This window comes from Eumetopias jubatus, unplaced genomic scaffold (assembly GCF_037043125.1).
Source record: "Eumetopias jubatus isolate StellerSeaLion01/CBP00866 unplaced genomic scaffold, mEumJub1_p1.0 scaffold_13, whole genome shotgun sequence".
Lineage (NCBI taxonomy): Eukaryota > Metazoa > Chordata > Mammalia > Carnivora > Otariidae > Eumetopias > Eumetopias jubatus.
The window spans coordinates 11,695,124-11,712,654 of record NW_028274819.1 but is presented as its reverse complement, the minus strand read 5'-3'; the positions used below and the strand labels follow the sequence as shown (position 1 = coordinate 11,712,654).

Here is a 17,531-nt window from a genome sequence, read left to right as displayed (position 1 = left end):
ATTTCGCGTCCCGCTTCCTAGTCTCAGCGGCGGGAAGGAGGTCCCGTGGAGAGAGACTGCGCACGCGCCGCCCGTCGGGGGCTTCCTCGCGAGCCGGACTCGCAGCTCCGCCCCCTGGCTTCTTTGCGCCCGCCCCGCGCTCAGGTCCGAGTCACGAGTTTTCCGTCACCGACGGGGCGGAGAAAACCCCTGTGATTGTCACAGGATATGGCTTTGGGGAGACCGAGGCTGAGCCCGGGCTGGGAGAAATGGAGGTTCCTGGGCTGTTTTTCCAGCGACCAGCACGGTCTTCGGGGGGCCCTGCTGTCCTCGCGATACACCCTGTGCACGGAGTAGAGGGGGAAAAGCCCGACAGATGCAGCTCATCGAAAGGGGCTGAATTCGTCGCCACTTTGAGCCGCACGTCACCCGCTGAATCCACAGCAGGTCGGGGCTGTGATTTATGTGTCTCGAGGTGATGACGGCGCCTGGTTTTTATAAAAAGCGGAGGCTTGTTCCGGGAGGTTCAACCAGGGTGATATTTTTAGGCGCCAGGCGCTCCGGGCACGTGGCGCCCGGGAGCCAGAAAGGGCAGCGCGGCCGTGGGCAGCAAGGTCATCGAGGCCGCGGAGCGCCACCACGGCTGCGCCGCTGGGGGACACCACCTCCCAAGCGGACCGCGCCCAGGAAAGAGTTTGTCCTGGTTATAAGCCTCCGCACCCTGGTTCCAGGACTCTGATGGTTCGCCACCTGTGCTGGCACCGCCCAGGCCCTTTCGGCCCATTGAGCTCACGGCACTCTCTCTTTTCCCGTAAGAACTAAACTTCAACCGTGAAGAATTAATTCCTGTGCATTTCGCAACTCCTTTCTCCGCGTGTCTGAAAATGCAGCCTGGCCTAGGGATGGCATACAGTAAATTCCTCACATACTAATCAGAGTCTGAGTCTGGACACTTTGGATTTGGAAATAGAAATTCTGGGTGGGAATCGGTGCTTTGTCACTGGCCATCAGATTTTGGGCAAGTTCTCTAAACATCTCTGAGCCGTAATTTCTTTGTAAAATGGGTTGAATGGTACCTGCCTCACAGAGTAGTGGTTCAATGGCATGATGATGTTAATGTTACTAATAATGATTGAAATCTGCCTGGCATTCTGCTATGTGCTGTAGATGGATTATCTCATTAAATCCTTCCTTATGCCAACCCCACGAGGTAGGTACTATTATTTTCTCTATTTTGTAAGTGAGGAACCAGAGGATTAGAGATGTTAAGTAATTTGCCCCAAACAACCCAATGGCAAGTAGCAAAGCTGGCAACTGGGGCCTCTCTCATTCCAAAAACCTAGTATCTGAAGCACTATGATAATTTAACAAAAGCAAGTGCTTACGTGGACCAGGCCTGAACCTTAAAGAGTAGCAGGCGGAGGATAAGATGATTGTTGGGTTTCCGGCATGCACTGAACATTACAAAGCAGTATTAGGTAACAGCAAGTCTTAACAATGACCAAAGAATCTGTACTATATAGACCAGGGGTTGGAAACTATGACTCTTGGCTGGATCAGGCCCGTTGCCTGCCTTTTTAAGTAAAGTTTTGTTGGAATAGTCACTATCATTTATTTATAAATTGTCTTTGGTTGCTTTAGGGCAATGAAGGCAGAGATTAGTACTTAGAGTGGAGACCATTAAGCAAGCAAAGCCTAAAATATTTACTAACTGGCTCTTTATGGAAAATGTTTGCTAATCCTTGATACAAATCATGTTTCTCATCACTGTGTTAGAAATCAGTTGTTAAAAAAAAATCTCTAATTCATGGACTAAAGAAAATATAATGGCAAGCAGAAAATGTTTAGAACTGAATGATAAGGGGCGCCTGGGTGGCTCAGTTGGTTGAGCGACTGCCTTTGGCTCAGGTCATGATCCTGGAGTCCCTGGATGGAGTCCCGCATCGGGCTCCCTGCTCAGCAAGGAGCCTGCTTCTCCCTCTGACCCTCCCCCCTCTCATGTACTCTCTCTCTCTCTCATTCTCACTCTCTCAAATAAATAAATCTTTAAAAAAAACCTGAATGATAAAACATTAAGACTTTCAGGATATAGCTAAGGCAGTTTATAAAGGAAAATAGGAAAGTCTGAATATAAATGAAGTGGGTAAACTCGGGAAAGGAAGAAATAATAAGCAGTATTTAAAGAAACAGAAGTCAAGGTGTCATAGAGAGGATTAACAAAATTATCCATTTTTTCTCACCTAACACCTGTTTGTGAGGGAGATTGAGAGTTCCTTTAAGAGAATAATGCTTTTTTTTTTTTTTTTTAGTTGTGTAGTAGATCCTATGTTAAGATGGGGAGGGTAACAAATTCTCTCACAAGTGATTCTTTAGAAATAAGTATGGTGCCTCTGGAGAGTGTCCTTTTGGGTGGGTGAAAGAAAGTCTCTCTTGCATGCCAGGTAGGTAGAAGAGGCTTTGACAGATGAGAGAGGGCCTCAGTTAGACAAAGCTACTGCATTTTCTTTAGCACTGTCTGTCCTTTCTCCAAAAGCTACAAATAATCCCTTGTGGTATTTATAGGCTCTATACATTCTTTTAAAAAAATTGAGGTAAAAACAATCCATTTTCTTGTGAGACGATTTTAGATGGCATTAATTTTCATTAAGTAATGTGCAGCTCTAAATCAGTGGTTCTCTGCCTCATCAAGAGTGCTAATTAAAACACTGCTGGGCCTCATCCCCAGAGTTTCTGATTCAGTAGGTCTGAAGTAGGACCTGAGAATTAATTGCATTTATAACAAATTCTAGGTGCTGCTGATGCCACTGGTTCTACTTTGAGAATCATTGCTTTAAGGCATAAAACATGAATGCAAAGTGTTATAGAGAAGGAGAAAGAGTGATGGGCTGCCCAGTAGGTCATTTTTCATGAAGCCAACAAAGTTGCAGTACTGTGTTCGTCCTGGAGGTTCTAAGAGAGCATCTGTTTCCTTACCTGTTCTTAGCTTCTAGAGGTTGCTTGCATTCCTTGGCTTGTAGCCCCGTCCTCCCATTTTCAAAGCCAGCAGCCGAGCATCTTTCAAACTCTTTCTCTCATCCTCTCCTTCTGTTATGACATTTTTCTCTCCCACCCTCCTGCTTCCCTCTTATAAAGACTGTGATAACAGTGGGGGCATCTGGATAATCCAGGATAATTTCCCCATCTCAAAATCCTCAATCACATCTGCAAAATCTCCTTTACCGCATAAAGTAACTTTTTCATGGGTTCTGGGGATTAGGCTATGGACATTTTAGGCGGAGGGGGCATTTTACAGTTTACCACATGTGGTATGTGTGAACTATTGGGGGTATTTAAAATGATTTTGGGGGCGCCTGGGTGGCTCAGATGGTTAAGCGTCTGCCTTCGGCTCAGGTCATGATCCCAGGGTCCTGGGATCCCCTGCTCCTTGGGAGCCTGCTTCTCCCTCTGCCTCTATCTCTCTGTCTCTCATGAATGAATAAATAAAATCTTAAAAAAAATAAAATAAAATGATTTTTGGTGGGGCACCTGAGTCCATCAGTTGGTTAAGCGTCTGACTTGATTTTGGCTCATGTCATGATCTCAGGATCTTTTTCTTTCTTTCTTTCTTTCTTTTTTTAAAGATTTTTATTTATTTATTTGACAGACAGACACAGCGAGAGAGGGAACACAGGCAGGGGGAGTGGGAGAGGGAGAAGCAGGCTTCCCGCTGAGCAGGGAGCCCGATGCGGGGCTCGATCCCAGGACCCTGGGATCATGACCTGAGCCGAAGGCAGATGCTTAACAACTGAGCCACCCAGGCGCCCCATGATCTCAGGATTTTGAAATCAAGCTCTGCTTCCGGCTCTGCGCTCAGTGGGGAGTCTGCTTGAGATTCTCTCTCTCCTGCCCCCCCGCCCCCCATGTTCCTGCGCTCTCTCTCTCTCTCTCTCTCTCAAATAAAATCTTTAAAAAAATAAAATGATTTTTGGTAGTATAATGAGAAAATGTTTTAAAAATTAAGTATTTCGTGTACTACTTGAAGGTGAAAAATAGAAGGTTTCACTAGGTGAAATCATGAAGGATCATTAAAAGGAGAATCAAGAATGAGTGAGAAGGAGCCGGCCCACCCTCCTGCTATGGATCCCAGGGGGGCAACTTAGTGCTGACCAGGCCTTGACACTAATGCATCGGGGGGGACATCTGACTTCTATTAGTAGTTGTATTGATTGGCTGCCATGTAGAGATGGGGAAATATGGTAGTTTTCTGGGGTAAATCATGGCATTGGAAAATAAAAGCAGAAAGCCAGCTTCTTCGTACGTTTTTCTGTTACTGAACTGTGGTAAGAGGTGGGGGGGAGCTTATAGTTGCTTCCATTATTTCCTTTGGCTTTTTTGAGCATTGCAGGGCAGGGATGGGGGCACAGGGAACTATTCCTCTTGTCATTTATCTACACAGCCCAGGAAAGGATGATGATGCCCTCCTTCCTGGGCCCTTCTCAGAATAAGTGATGGAAGGCAGAAACTATGTATTTTGCATTCAGCATTTTATTCTTATCACATCATTTACTTCAGCACTTAATAGTAATTGTTTGAACATTTTTGAGTTCTTTCAATCATAAACCAGTATGTAGAGAAGAATTGGCAAAATAAAAAATGGATTCTACCTCCTGGTTCATAGGAGAGGTCTTCACATGCTCTACCTTGAAGGCCCAGGTCTTCAGGTACCTTTAAGTATCTCTTTGCCTTGGTTTCTTACAGTTCCCGTAGAATCACCGGAACAGGGTCGCGTGGCAGCATCCCATTCAGAATAATCATTGCCCATTTTATTGGCAACAGTTGGTGCTAAGGAAATGGGGGCAGGGTAGAAGAGGACTAAGAAGAAGGGTAGGGAGTAAGGGAGGAAATCCTGTGAGAGCTTAAAAAGCCTAACTCCCCGTTCAACACCTTGGTGTTCCCTGTGCCTCGGGCTCACTGGTAGTCAGTTTTTGGCATTAGCTGGACTTCTGTATTTCCCCATGTCTAAGAGAGCAGGTAGGTAAGCTTCTAGTTTCTGGCCTTTTCCTGAGACAAGTTGGGGAAAGAGATTCAGGCTGTTCCCTGAGACTGATATACTGGAGGGAAGTTGGCTGTATCTCTTCCTTTGGGTAAACCTTGCAAAAGAAAGAGGCTCGCTCAATAACGTGTGAAAATTAGTCAAACTCCATGAACACCATTCTCCAAAAGCTACATTCTTGAGGCATTCTATTAATTACACAGAAACCTGATGTAAAATACAATGATTCAGGCACACTTGCTTCCCTCACTTATTAGCTAACACTTAGGACAATTTTGATTGAAGAGATGCTTACATTCTGGTTTTTTTTTTCCTATTAGTGAGATAGGTTACTTATACTATAAAACACATGACATTTTGGACTTTGATGGTTAACTTGAGATGTTGTAGTTACTCGATATGCATAACAGACCGTCTGAATTTAGTGGTTTAAACAATAATGATTTATTTCGCTAATGAATCTGCAGTTTAGCCAGGACACAATCGGAACAGCTCATCTCTGCTCCAGGTGGCATCACGTGGTACTGCTTGAAGCTGGGACTGACTCCGTGGTTGGTTGCTAGAACCATCTGAAGTTTTACTGACTACCTGGCAGTTGGTGCTATCAGCTGAGACCTCGGTGGGATTTTCAGCACTTACATGTGGACTTTCTATGTGGTTTCTTACTTTTTTCACAGCATGGTGGCTGGGTTCCAAGAATAAGTGTCCCATAAGGGCCAGTTGGAAACATATCCCCCGTCAGGACCTAGTCTTGAAAGTGACATAGCATCACTTCTGCTGTAGTGATAAGCCCACCTAGATTCAAGGGCAAAAAAGATGGACCCCACCTCTGGATGGAAAGAGTGTCAGCGTCACAGTGGGTGGAGAGCATGTGGGAAGGGATATTTCATTGTGGTCATTTTGGAAAATTGGGGCTAAGGAGTAGGAGACAAGGCTTTTTAGATAAGAGAGGCCAAGAGACCTCTTGAAACAGAAGTCAAATCAAGGTAAGTATTTTTCTTCCCTTAAAAAGTCACCATCACTACCACCACTACCTGGGTTTATATGATGGTGTGTGAGGATGGGACAGAATTAAAGGACACCTGGGAAATTTTTGCAGTTTTGTAGCTTATAAAATCTTTGGTAAGGACATTCCCTGATTTCCATGGTGGAACGTAGGCCATGTGCATGCAAAATCCCCATAAACTACAGCTTGTCAGTCACTGCTTTGTTCATTCCAATAATGAACTATGTTATCTATTGCTGCACGAAAAATTACTCCAAAACATAGCAGCTGAAAAGTAAAATCACTACTTACCTTACAAGGCTTTGGAGGGTCAGGATTCTAGGAGGAGCAGCTTAGCAGGGTGGTTCTGGCTCGTAGTGTTTCAGGAAGCGCAGTCAAAATGTCAGCGAGGGCTCCCGTCATCTGAAGGTGGGTCCATGCACTCATATGGCTGTTGGCAAGAGGCATGGACCTCTCCTTGGAAGTTCTTGGCTGTTCTCAGAACATGGCAGCTTCTCCCAGAGTAATCAGGGAGAGGCTGCAGCCACAGTAGCTTTTAAGACCTGGTCTGAGAAGTCATAGGGATCACTTCTGCCCCGTTCCATTTGCTAGAAATAAGTTAACTAAGTATAGCCCACACACAAAAGGGAGGGGGATTAGGCTCGACCCTGTAAAAGAAGAAATAGCAAAGGATTTTTTGAAACCACCACAACCTGTCTGAAGGCAAACTCCAGACCTTTTAACTGTGGCAAATTTCTGGAAAGATAGATTCTAATATTATGATGATCATAAAATATCAGTGGTACAAATAAGGTGGTGTTGGTGCAGGAATACATGGACTGATTTATGGACCAGGGTAAGCACCCAAGAAATAGAACTTGACAGAAATGTGTATTTACTACGTGATAAAGATGATAATTCAATGGATAAAGGAAACATGATTTGAAATTATACTGAAGCAATTGGTTATTTATTTTGAGGTAAAAGTTAAAGCCTTATAGCTTTAATTATTTCCTATTTATTATTTATTTATATATATTTATATATAAATAGAATATATAATAATATATAAGTATATTTATATATTGTATATATATAAAAATATATAAATATTTATATAAATATAAATTTATATAAATATAAATTTATATAAATATTTATATAAATATATATAAAATATATAAATATTTATATTTATATCTTGTATATATATAAAAAGAATATATAAATATTTCTATATAAATATTATTTATATATAAATAGAAGCAGACTCCCCTCTGAATATTTGTATGATTTCAGAATAAATTTTCAGAATTTATTTACTATAAAAATGGAAAAATCACAAAGCAAAATTTTGAATACTGAATTTTATAATAACATACATACATAGTATATATATAAATAGTATATATAACATGTAATATATGTATAAAATAAACTTTCAAAATATTTTCAACACATAAAGAATAAAGTATAAAGACTTAAAAATAGATCTTAAAATTCTTTAAGCATCTAAGAAAAACCTACAAAAATTTTTTTAAATTTTGTTTTATTATGTTAATCACCATACATTACATCATTAGATTTTGATGTAGTGTTCCATAATTCATTGTTTGCATATAACACCCAGGGCTCCATTCAATACATGCCCTCTTTAATACCCATCACCAGGCTAACCCCTCCCCCCACCCCCTCCCCTCTAGAACCCTCAGTTTGTTTCTCAGAGTCCATAGTCTCATGGTTCATCTCCCCCTCCGATTCCCCCCCTTCATTTTTCCCTTCCTACTATCTTTTTTTTTTTAAAAACATATAATGTATTAACCTACCCTATCACCCAGCAATTGCACTACTGGGTATTTAATGCAACGATACAAATGTAGTGATCCGAAGGGGTATGTCTACCCCAATGTTTATAGCAGCAATGTCCACAGTAGCCAAACTATGGAAAGAGCCAAGATGTCCATCAACAGCAAAAAAAAATTTTTTTTAAGATTTTATTTATTTATTTGAGACAGCACAAGCAGGTAGAAGGATCAGAGGGAGAGGGAGAAGGGCTCCCCGCTGAGCAGGGAGCCTGATGCGGGGCTCAATCCCAGGACCCTGGGATCACGACCAGAGCCGAAAGGCAGATGCTTAACTGACTGAGTCACCCAGGCGCCCCAACCCACAAAAATTTTTAAATAACTGTAAAATATATAAAAAGGTCAATTTATTTAAATGTAAACAAAATTAACAGTTGCCATTGTAAAACCACCAAATTGACAAATAAGGAAAAACTAAAGAAAGAAAAAGAAAAGGAAGGAAGAAAGAAGAAAGAAGGGAGAGAGTGAAGGAGGGAAGAATGGAAGGAAGGAGGAAAGGAAGGAAGCCAGCCCAGTGTTGACCATGAAATTATAAGGCAAATACTTTTGTAAATAGCTTTTGGGAGTATAAATTTGTAGTCTTCAGGAATGCAATTTGGCAATGTGTGTGTAAATAGGGGTTTAAAGTATTTTAACCTTACCCCTTCTTGAAATTTCCCATTCTGAATGGGGTGAAGATACTGTTTATAATTTTGAAGCATCACCAATTACACTTTTGAAATGACAATGCGTTCCAGATATTTGTTACATTCCAGATATTATTTTTATAACTTTTCAACACTAATGGGTGTCACAATAAACATTTCCCAAGACTTGGTCAATAGAAAGAAAAATAGTGCTTTATGAGTGGAAATTTAAAGAATTATTAGTGCTCTTAGAGGGAACCTCTTGTAGTTTTCTGTGAGTATTTATGGAATGCTAACAGCATATCTCAGTATATAACCTTGTGGGGAGATAACAAATAAGAATGTCCTTTGACATCACTTGAAGGAATTCATCAATTCAATGAATATGTACTGACTATCTGCTTTAGCCATTTTAGGCACTGGGGATGGATCAGTGAACAAAACAAAATACGTGCCCATTAAGAATTTACTCTCTCTTATTTTAAATGTTAATACCGAACTTTCAGGAGCTTGCTCTATATTTGGGAGCTAGAAATAGGAACTGGGGCCTGAGGAACTAGTAAATCAGTTCCCCTGAGTTGATCATTTTCTGAAGAATTCTTTTGTGCCATTTACATGAGCCCAGAAACCCCCACATTTCCTAGCGCAGCAAATGTCTTTTCATTACCTTATTTAGTGCATCTTTCAGTTCCTTGTTCCTCATACTGTAGATCAAGGGGTTCAAGACGGGGGTGACAAAGGTGTAGACAACAGACACCACACGGCCCATTTCTGGGTTGTAGCTAGAGCTGGGGCGTAAATAGATAAGGCTACAGCAGCCATACTGGAGGAGAACCACGGTCAGATGAGAAGAGCAGGTGGAGAAGGCCTTGTGCCGCCCCTCTGCAGAGCGGATCTTCAAAATGGCACCCACAATGAAGATGTATGAGATGGAGATCAGGGAAAAGGGAAGAGTAAGGATGATGACACTGACAATGAAGATCATGGCTTCTTGCATTCGGGTATCTCCACAGGCCAACCGCAAGATCGGGAGTACGTCACAGTAGAAGTGAGTGATTCTGTTTTGGCCACAAAATGGCAGGTGGAAAATCAGAGCCGTTAGTTGTAAGGCTAGAATGAAACCAAGGACCAGGGCTCCCATAGCCAGCTGGGCACACAGCTGCCATCTCATGATGAGGGTGTAACGCAGGGGATCCCGAATAGCTACAAACCGATCATAAGCCATGATCCCCAAGAGGATACAGTCAGCACTGCCCAGAAAGACAAAGAAGAACATCTGTGTGCCACAGCCAGTGACGGAGATGGGTATTCTCCCCATGGTCAGGAGGTTGACCAAAGCGAGAGGGGCCACAGTGGAAGAGTAAAAGATCTCCAGAACTGCCAGGTTGGCCAGGAAGAAGTACATGGGAGTGTGGAGTGAATGCTCTGCCCAGACAGTGAGAAAGATTGTGGCATTACCAATGAGACTGCCAATATACATTAGCAGGAAAGCCACAAAAATAAGTATTTGTATCTCCAGGATGGGTGAAAATGGGTGAAAGTGGAACTGGATGTCTATGGTTCGGTTTTCATCCCCCATAAAAGTGGCTCATCAGGTTTTCTAGGACAAAAGAAAAAGTATGTTAGGAAAGAAAGTGCTTTGGGCTTTAGGATGAAGGTGATGATACTGTGTTAGCACCTCTAGCTTTAATAATCTTGAAGATGAGTTTATACTGGGCAGGTCACTCTCTATTCTTGCTTGTGTTTGCCAGCTCACATTTTCAAGAGAGTTGGCTCAGGTTAACTATAAAGCCTCTCACTTTGAGTAAGAGCCAAGTTAATTTGCCCCATGTGGCAACTGAGCTCAGGACTTTGACTTCACTTTTGTTTTGCAAGAACCAGCTGAATGATAACCCCTGAGCTTCTAAGCATATGCATTGCCTAGCAATAATATACTGGCTGTCAAATATGAAGTCATGATCTTGAGTTCAAGTCCTATAATATACGTTGGGATCATATTGTCCCATATAATAATAATATAACAATTGTCCATTGTTCTCTGAAGGGTTATCTTCCTAGACAGAAAGAGGTCAACTTGGGCCAGTGCAGCAGCATTGATCATGATGGCTCCATTACTGGTTTGTGATTGCAGAAAAAACTCAGCCTTCTAGTATTTTGGCCCTTAACCATAGGCACCCCATACTGTTTACAAACTTTCTCTCTGTGTTTTTTTTTTTTTTAAGATTTTATTTATTTATTTGACAGAGAGAGACACAGCGAGAGAGGGAACACAAGCAGGGGGAGTGGGAGAGGGAGAAGCAGGCTTCCCGCAGAGCAGGGAGCCCAATGCAGGGCTCAATCCCAGGACCCTGGGATCATGACCCGAGCCAAAGGCAGACGCTTAATGACTGAGCCACCGAGGCTCCCCTTTCTCTGTATTTTTAACCAAAAGTCAAGAGAAGTACAGCAGTTTTAGAAACAGCATCAGTATAGACATCTAGCTTTGGAAAGTGTATGAAAATTCTTCCCCCTATGACAATTGGACAATGCCCACATTCTTGCATATGGCAGAGAAAGTATCAAGTATGATATATTGTACACCTTTCTAAAACAAACTTTTAATTTTTTTCTTTTATTTTTTGGGATAATTTGTTTTAAGTATGTTTTATTTATCATAGATATATGATCTTTTTCAGGATAAGGACTACATCTTATTCCTCCCCCTCTAATGCCTAGTATGGTGACCAATAAATATTTGTTGAATGAATAAATAAATGAATAAGTTTTTCACAACCTGGGTAGATTTTCTTTTCTTTTTTTTTTTAAGATGTTATTTATTCATTTGAGACAGAGGGATACAGAGAGAGAGCATGAGCAGGGGAGAGGCAGAGGGAGAGGGAGAAGCAGACTCCCCGCTGAGCCAGGAGCCCAACATGGGACTCCGTCCCAGGACCCTGAGATCATGACCTGAGCCGAAGGCAGACGCTTAACGACTGAGCCACCCAGGCGCCCCGTTTATTTATTTATTTTAAATTTATTTTAATTTTATTTTTTTAAAGATTTTATTTATTCATTTGCTGGGTAGATTTTCATTTAGGCAGAGCATATAGTCTTGTAAAGTGTGACTTAAGGGTTCATGGAAGGAAAACATTCCTCTTACAAGCTGGCTGCAGCTTACTTAGTTCCTTTGTGTTTAGGAAACATTGTCACTGAAAATCTGCCCATCTTATTAGTACTTATTAGTTTGACTTCAATTAATTCAGTGCTCAAAACTCAAACTGTTTTCCTGTGTGAGGAAAATAATGCTCTCTCTCCCTCTCCCTGAATCTCTGTTTGAAGATTAGGCTGATGTGCATTTCTGGTCTGGACATTGCCCTGCTCTGGGCCTCACCACTGAAAGGGACCAAGCACTGAATGTAGAGTTTTCTCTAGACTATAGGGAGTAGATTGGGCTAGAATAGACTTCAAAATGAGACTAGAGCATTCAAGACAGCCAGGGCCTTGTTTCACCTTCTTTGTAGTTACTGTCACACCCCAAACACACCCTCTACCCAATAGTCATCCCATAGGAAGTCATCCAAACTCCTATAGGTTTGTTAATTACTGCTGGGATCTGGGTCAGGCTCATCCCTCCAGGAAGGAAGGCTAGACATTACCAAAGGGATAGGAGTTGAAGAGCCTTGTAAAGACTTTCATTCATAAAATTATATTTTTCCTGGTAAAATGCAAACTTTACGCAGCTAAAATGAAAATGTGAGCTAAGATGCATGGGGGTGGGATTGTAAATGAAGAGGGTCAGTTATAATACCATTTGCTCTGTCAATAGCACCTTACCTGATTTTGCCAGAATCAACTCAACTTCTCTTTCAGGCCCTGTAAAGGGGAAACATTTTATTTTTTTATTTTATTAAAAAAATTTTTTTAAGTAGGCTCTGTGCCCAGAATGGAGCCCAACACAGGGCTTGAACTTACAACCCTGAGATCAAGACCTGAGCTGAGATCAATAGTCAGACTCTTAACTGCCTGAGCCACCCAGGCACCCTGAAAGGGGGGATGTTTTAGAGCACTGTGCATATGGGAGGAAAAAGTGACATAACCTGGATATAAACCTTGAAGAACAACCGGATGTCTTTATAGAAACTTAGGGACAATTTGTTATAGACCACTCTATGCTTTTTCAATGTATTTATGTTCCACTATCTCATTTAATTGCCTTAAAATGTTTAGTAGGTAGGAAGGTAGCTATTAAGACCTCCATCTTGAGGCTGAAGCACATTATTCTTCAGTGATTTAGAGGTAGAAGAAAGACTAGCATTTAGATCTCCTTGTACTTATCAATGATTACATAAATCTTAGCTTGATTCTTGTCGCAGGACCATGAACCTGCTGTGATCTTCTCACTGACACTCCCAGTGAGCTCAGAACAAACCAGGAAATGGCTTTTCTCAGGGTAAGGCTCTTACATATATAAAAGAATGACTTAATGATGCTAGAGGAAAAGATAAAGAGAATTCTATTCAGAACTTATAGCCAATTCCATGAACTACAAGGTTTGTATGCTAAAAATGCTACTAATGCAAATAAAACTTGGTGAGACTTGGCTTCGCCTCTAAGGAGGTCAGATTATCTTAGAATTAAAGCTGTGCTTACAGGCACCAAAAGCATCAATCTCTGGTTCCTAAAAACACAGTCATACCGATTGGTCTGCAGAATTGGCAGTAAAGCCTTGCAGAGTTAAGAATTTGAGTACTGGAGTTGGGAAGACCTGGGACCATCACCTGTCTCTGCTATTTACCATCTGTGTGACCTTGAACAGCTTCTCTCTGTGCACTTCACTTTCTTCATCTTCGAAATGCAAATAATATCAACATCTATCCCATAAAGTTGTTGTAAAGATTAAATGAGGGAATGACTATAAAGTGATTTGTACAGTATCTGGTGGTGGTGTCATTCCAGGCTAGCTATTGCCATAATTGATGTTTGAAAAGCTGTACTAATGGCCCTGTGTGAGTCTTGCCATAGATAACATGAATTCTTATTCTGTTATAATAGTATATAAAATCTTTGATGATCATGTTTTCCTGCTTTTAGTTCCCTATGTACAATTACATGTCTTCCTGCATCTGATTTACCTCCACAGGACAAGGTATAAGTATGTTGGTGTGGCATTGTTATTACTCCAATTTGAACCAGGACAATCTAGTCCCATGAGGGAATCCAGTGACTATAAAGGTATTTCCATTTTCACCCAAATTTTCCAGTGTATCTTGACCTTTCTGAATTTTAATTACTATCATTGGTGACTTAGGCTATTTATATTTTCTGTTATTTCACATTCTCCAAGAAGGAGGGGCTTATGGCTCTCATATCTCATGCATACCATTGTACACCCAGCACCTATCATTGTACCAGAATACAGGAGGCAATATGAGACTGAATGCATGCATGAATGAATGAAGGATTTTTTTTACTTGTATATACGAGGGAAAGGGAGAACATATAGCTTTGTCTGGGATAGTTTGATGTTCTAGTAAGGAGTAGTTCAATCCTCATAAGAGATGAAAAATAGCGGGGAACTTATCCAGAATATTTTGAATCTTGGAGCCAGAGCCAAAAGAATTTCCACCTGATTCCTTAGGACCATACAGATTTGTGTTAAATAATGGCATGTTAAGGCGTTAGCCTATTTACCCACGAAATGGTCATTGCCATTCTTGTGACTAGATGCATAGCTTCCCAGTTCTGTTCATTTTGAAGTTATCAGATGTTTTTCTGCTCTGAACCCAAACTGGATATTGTTCAATGCATAGTGAAACTGTTTTGATTCTTTTCATCTGTCTTCACTTGGACTAAATTGTGAGAACAAGAACCCATGATAAATGGCAGGTCTATAAGTCACTGATTACCTGGAAAGAAAGTCAAAACATAGATCAAAATGTTCCTGGTGGAGCCAGTCTTCCAGACTTTTACAGATGTTACAAAAACCAAAGACAGAATATTTATTATTCTAAGGGATAATTAGAATCATCTTATTATCAAGAACTCTGGTAGTGTATCTCCTTTGCTATAATCTTCAGAGTTGGCTCTTAAGCACGTAGGTAGGGAATCTGATGCCCTACAAGGCAGCTCAGAGAGATGCTGGAATTGGCTGAGAACTTACCTTCCTCTGGAAGGAGGAATGATCTTCTAATCCGAGTGTTATTTCTAAAGATTTCCCTCAATCCTCAAGCCTTTACAACTTCTGCAGGGATCTTTGGGACCAATCTCCCCCGGGTGTCCCCAGATCCCTGTCCACAAACAAGTGCCAGGTGGTGGCACAGACCTTGTCATTGTTCCTCCTTCCCAGAAGCCACACTCACCGTCGGGGATTTCTGTCAAGCACAGTGTCTCCTCAGCAATCTTGCATCTTGCTGTGTTTTAGGTCAAGTGAGGCATTTATCCCTCAGAACCTGGTGTCTTAGGAGGGTTTCACAGTCCACCAGTCAAGTTTCATCTCCAACAGTGGTTTATAGCCCTTAGAAATTCAAAGCAAGAGAAACAAACAACCTTTATCATCCACTGTTTAGTAGCTTTTAAAGAGTTGACTTACATTTCATTGGTAGTTTGCCTTGATGAAGTCACCCCCTTTCTCAATTGTTTTAAAAAATAGTGCTTGGGTGTTATTTTCTGTGATAATGTCATTAAACCAAAAACCAACAACCAGAATAGTCTTTCTTCTGGAGTAAGATCACTGGTGTCATTTTCATAAAGAAAAAACATAATAAATAGTATATCTAATCACCTAGATAAAGGTTGAGGAATTGACTCAGACATCTGATTATTATTATTTTGTATTGAAGTATATTTAACAATGTTATATTAGTTTCAGATGTACAACATATTGATTGTATGTTGCTCAGTGCTCACCACCGTAAGTGTAGCCACGATTTGTCACCATGCAACATTATTACAACATTTTTTTATAAGATTTTATTTATTCATTAGAGAGAGAGAGAGAGAACAGAAGCAGAGGGAGAGGCAGAGGGAGAGGGAGAAGCAGACTCCTCACTGAGCTGGGAGCCCGACGTGGGGCTTGATCCCAGGACCTGGAGATCACAACCTGAGCCGAAGGCAGATGCTTAACCCTCTGAGCCACCCAGGTGCCCCAACATTATTACAGTATTATTGACTATATTCCCTATGCTGCACTTTTTATCTCTGGAACACTTGATTGTTTTGAGGCAAGCCCCTTGACATTTTGTAGGATGAAGGCAAAATTTTGCATTAACAGCACACTTCATTGCTGTTCATATATTCTGATGTTCAGTAGACATATTTGTAGGTTATGTCTTTAAACTTTTAAAATCATTATTATTTCTTCTCTCAAAAAGTGATTTGGTATCACTACCACCATAGGGGAATATCACCATTATTTTCAAGAGACTTAAAAATTTTCTTTATTAAAGAAGGAGGTATCCCTGAAACTAATAATACATCATATATTAACTAATTTGAATTCGAATTTAAGAAAAAAAGGGAGGGGGAAGTTGGAGAAAAAGAGGTGAACAAATTTTTGTGGATTTAAAAACATGCTCATTTAAAAATAATGTAAAGTATGTGTGAAGTATGTACATATCATAATACATAATGTTTTCTAAGTGCTTTTACATTACTCGTTTATTCTCACACTCTCTTATGAGGTTGGAATGATCATTCCCATTTTACAGATGGGTCAGTAGAAGCTCACCTAGGCTAAGTAAAGGATAGTGCCCGAGCCAGGGCTGACATTCAGATTTCATAACCTAAAGGCTTTTTTTGTTTATTATATTAAGCTGGGTTTAGTCTGTATTATTGTGGCTATAATAATTGTTACTGCTTGTTATTAATTAAGCTTTTTGGTTTAATTTTATTAAAACTTCTTTCTAGTAAACTTTTCTCTTTCCACCCTTTGTCTTTCTGATTCTATATTTCTCTTGATCATATAACCTTTAGGAGAGGATCATTTTTATGGTCCCTTGGCTTATAAAGCTTCCTTGAAGTAGAAAAAAGTGCTTCTTTTTCAAGTTAAAAAGTTAAGCTGAGCACATTGTTTTTCAGTCACAATTAGAACAAACATATTTCTGTGTAAAGTATACAGATCAAATTATTGAACTTAAATAATAGAAAAATTGAATTTTTAATGACAATAAATATGTACTGGATATAATAATTTTTAAATTGTTATTTTAATTTTTAACTGAAGTGTAGGTGACATATTGGTTTCAGTTGTATGACATAATGATTCGATAGTTCTATATCTTACAAAATGCTCATCACGATAAGTGTAGTCACTATCTGTCACCACACAAAGTTATTGCAATATTTTTTTCTCCTTGACTTTATTTATTTATTTGAGAGAGAGAGAGAGACAGCATGAGAAAGAGAGAGAGAGAGAGAGAGCCCCGAGCATGAGCAGAGGGGAGGGAGGAGGGAGAAGCAGACTCTCTGCTGAGCAGGGAGGCCAACATGGGGCTCCATCCCAGGACCCTGGGATCATGACTTGAGCTGAAGGCAGACGTTTAACTGACTGAGCCACCCAGGCGCCCCCAAAGTTGTTGCAATATTGACTGTATTTCCTATGTTGTACTTTTTATCCCTGTGACTTATTTATTTTATAACTGGAAGTTTCTACCTTAGTTCCCTTGACCTGTGTTGTTCATCCCCCTACCTCCGCTCTCCTCTGGCAACCACCAGTTTGTTCTCTGTGTTTATGAGTCTGTTTCTCTTTTGTTGTTGTGGTTTGATTGTTTGTTCATTTGTTTTGTTTTTTAGATTCTATATGTAAGTGAAATCATATGGAATTTGTCTTAATTTCTTACAAAATATTTATACCTCTTGCTTCCATGGAAACAAACTTTTTCTGAGTATTTCAGTGCTTACCAGTTCTAGTATCTGTTTTATAGAAGCCATCACTAGATTTACAGTCATCTTTCTTATGCCATTTAGACCTCGTTTTTTTTTAATTTTTTAAAATTATTAACATATAATGTATTATTTGTTTCAGGGGTACAGGTCTGTGATTCAACAGTCATACACAATACACAGCACTC

The 17,531-nt window shown here is 40.5% G+C and overlaps 1 protein-coding gene across 1 annotated transcript; it reads right to left on the bottom strand.

The window, feature by feature from the left end:
* Positions 1–9,124: 9,124 nt before the first annotated feature.
* LOC114215150 (olfactory receptor 10V1-like) lies at positions 9,125–10,063 on the bottom strand. The gene has a single exon (XM_028111071.1). It carries the CDS (start codon positions 10,061–10,063, stop codon positions 9,125–9,127), a length of 939 nt encoding a protein of 312 aa, XP_027966872.1.
* Between the last annotated feature and the right edge of the window lie 7,468 nt (positions 10,064–17,531).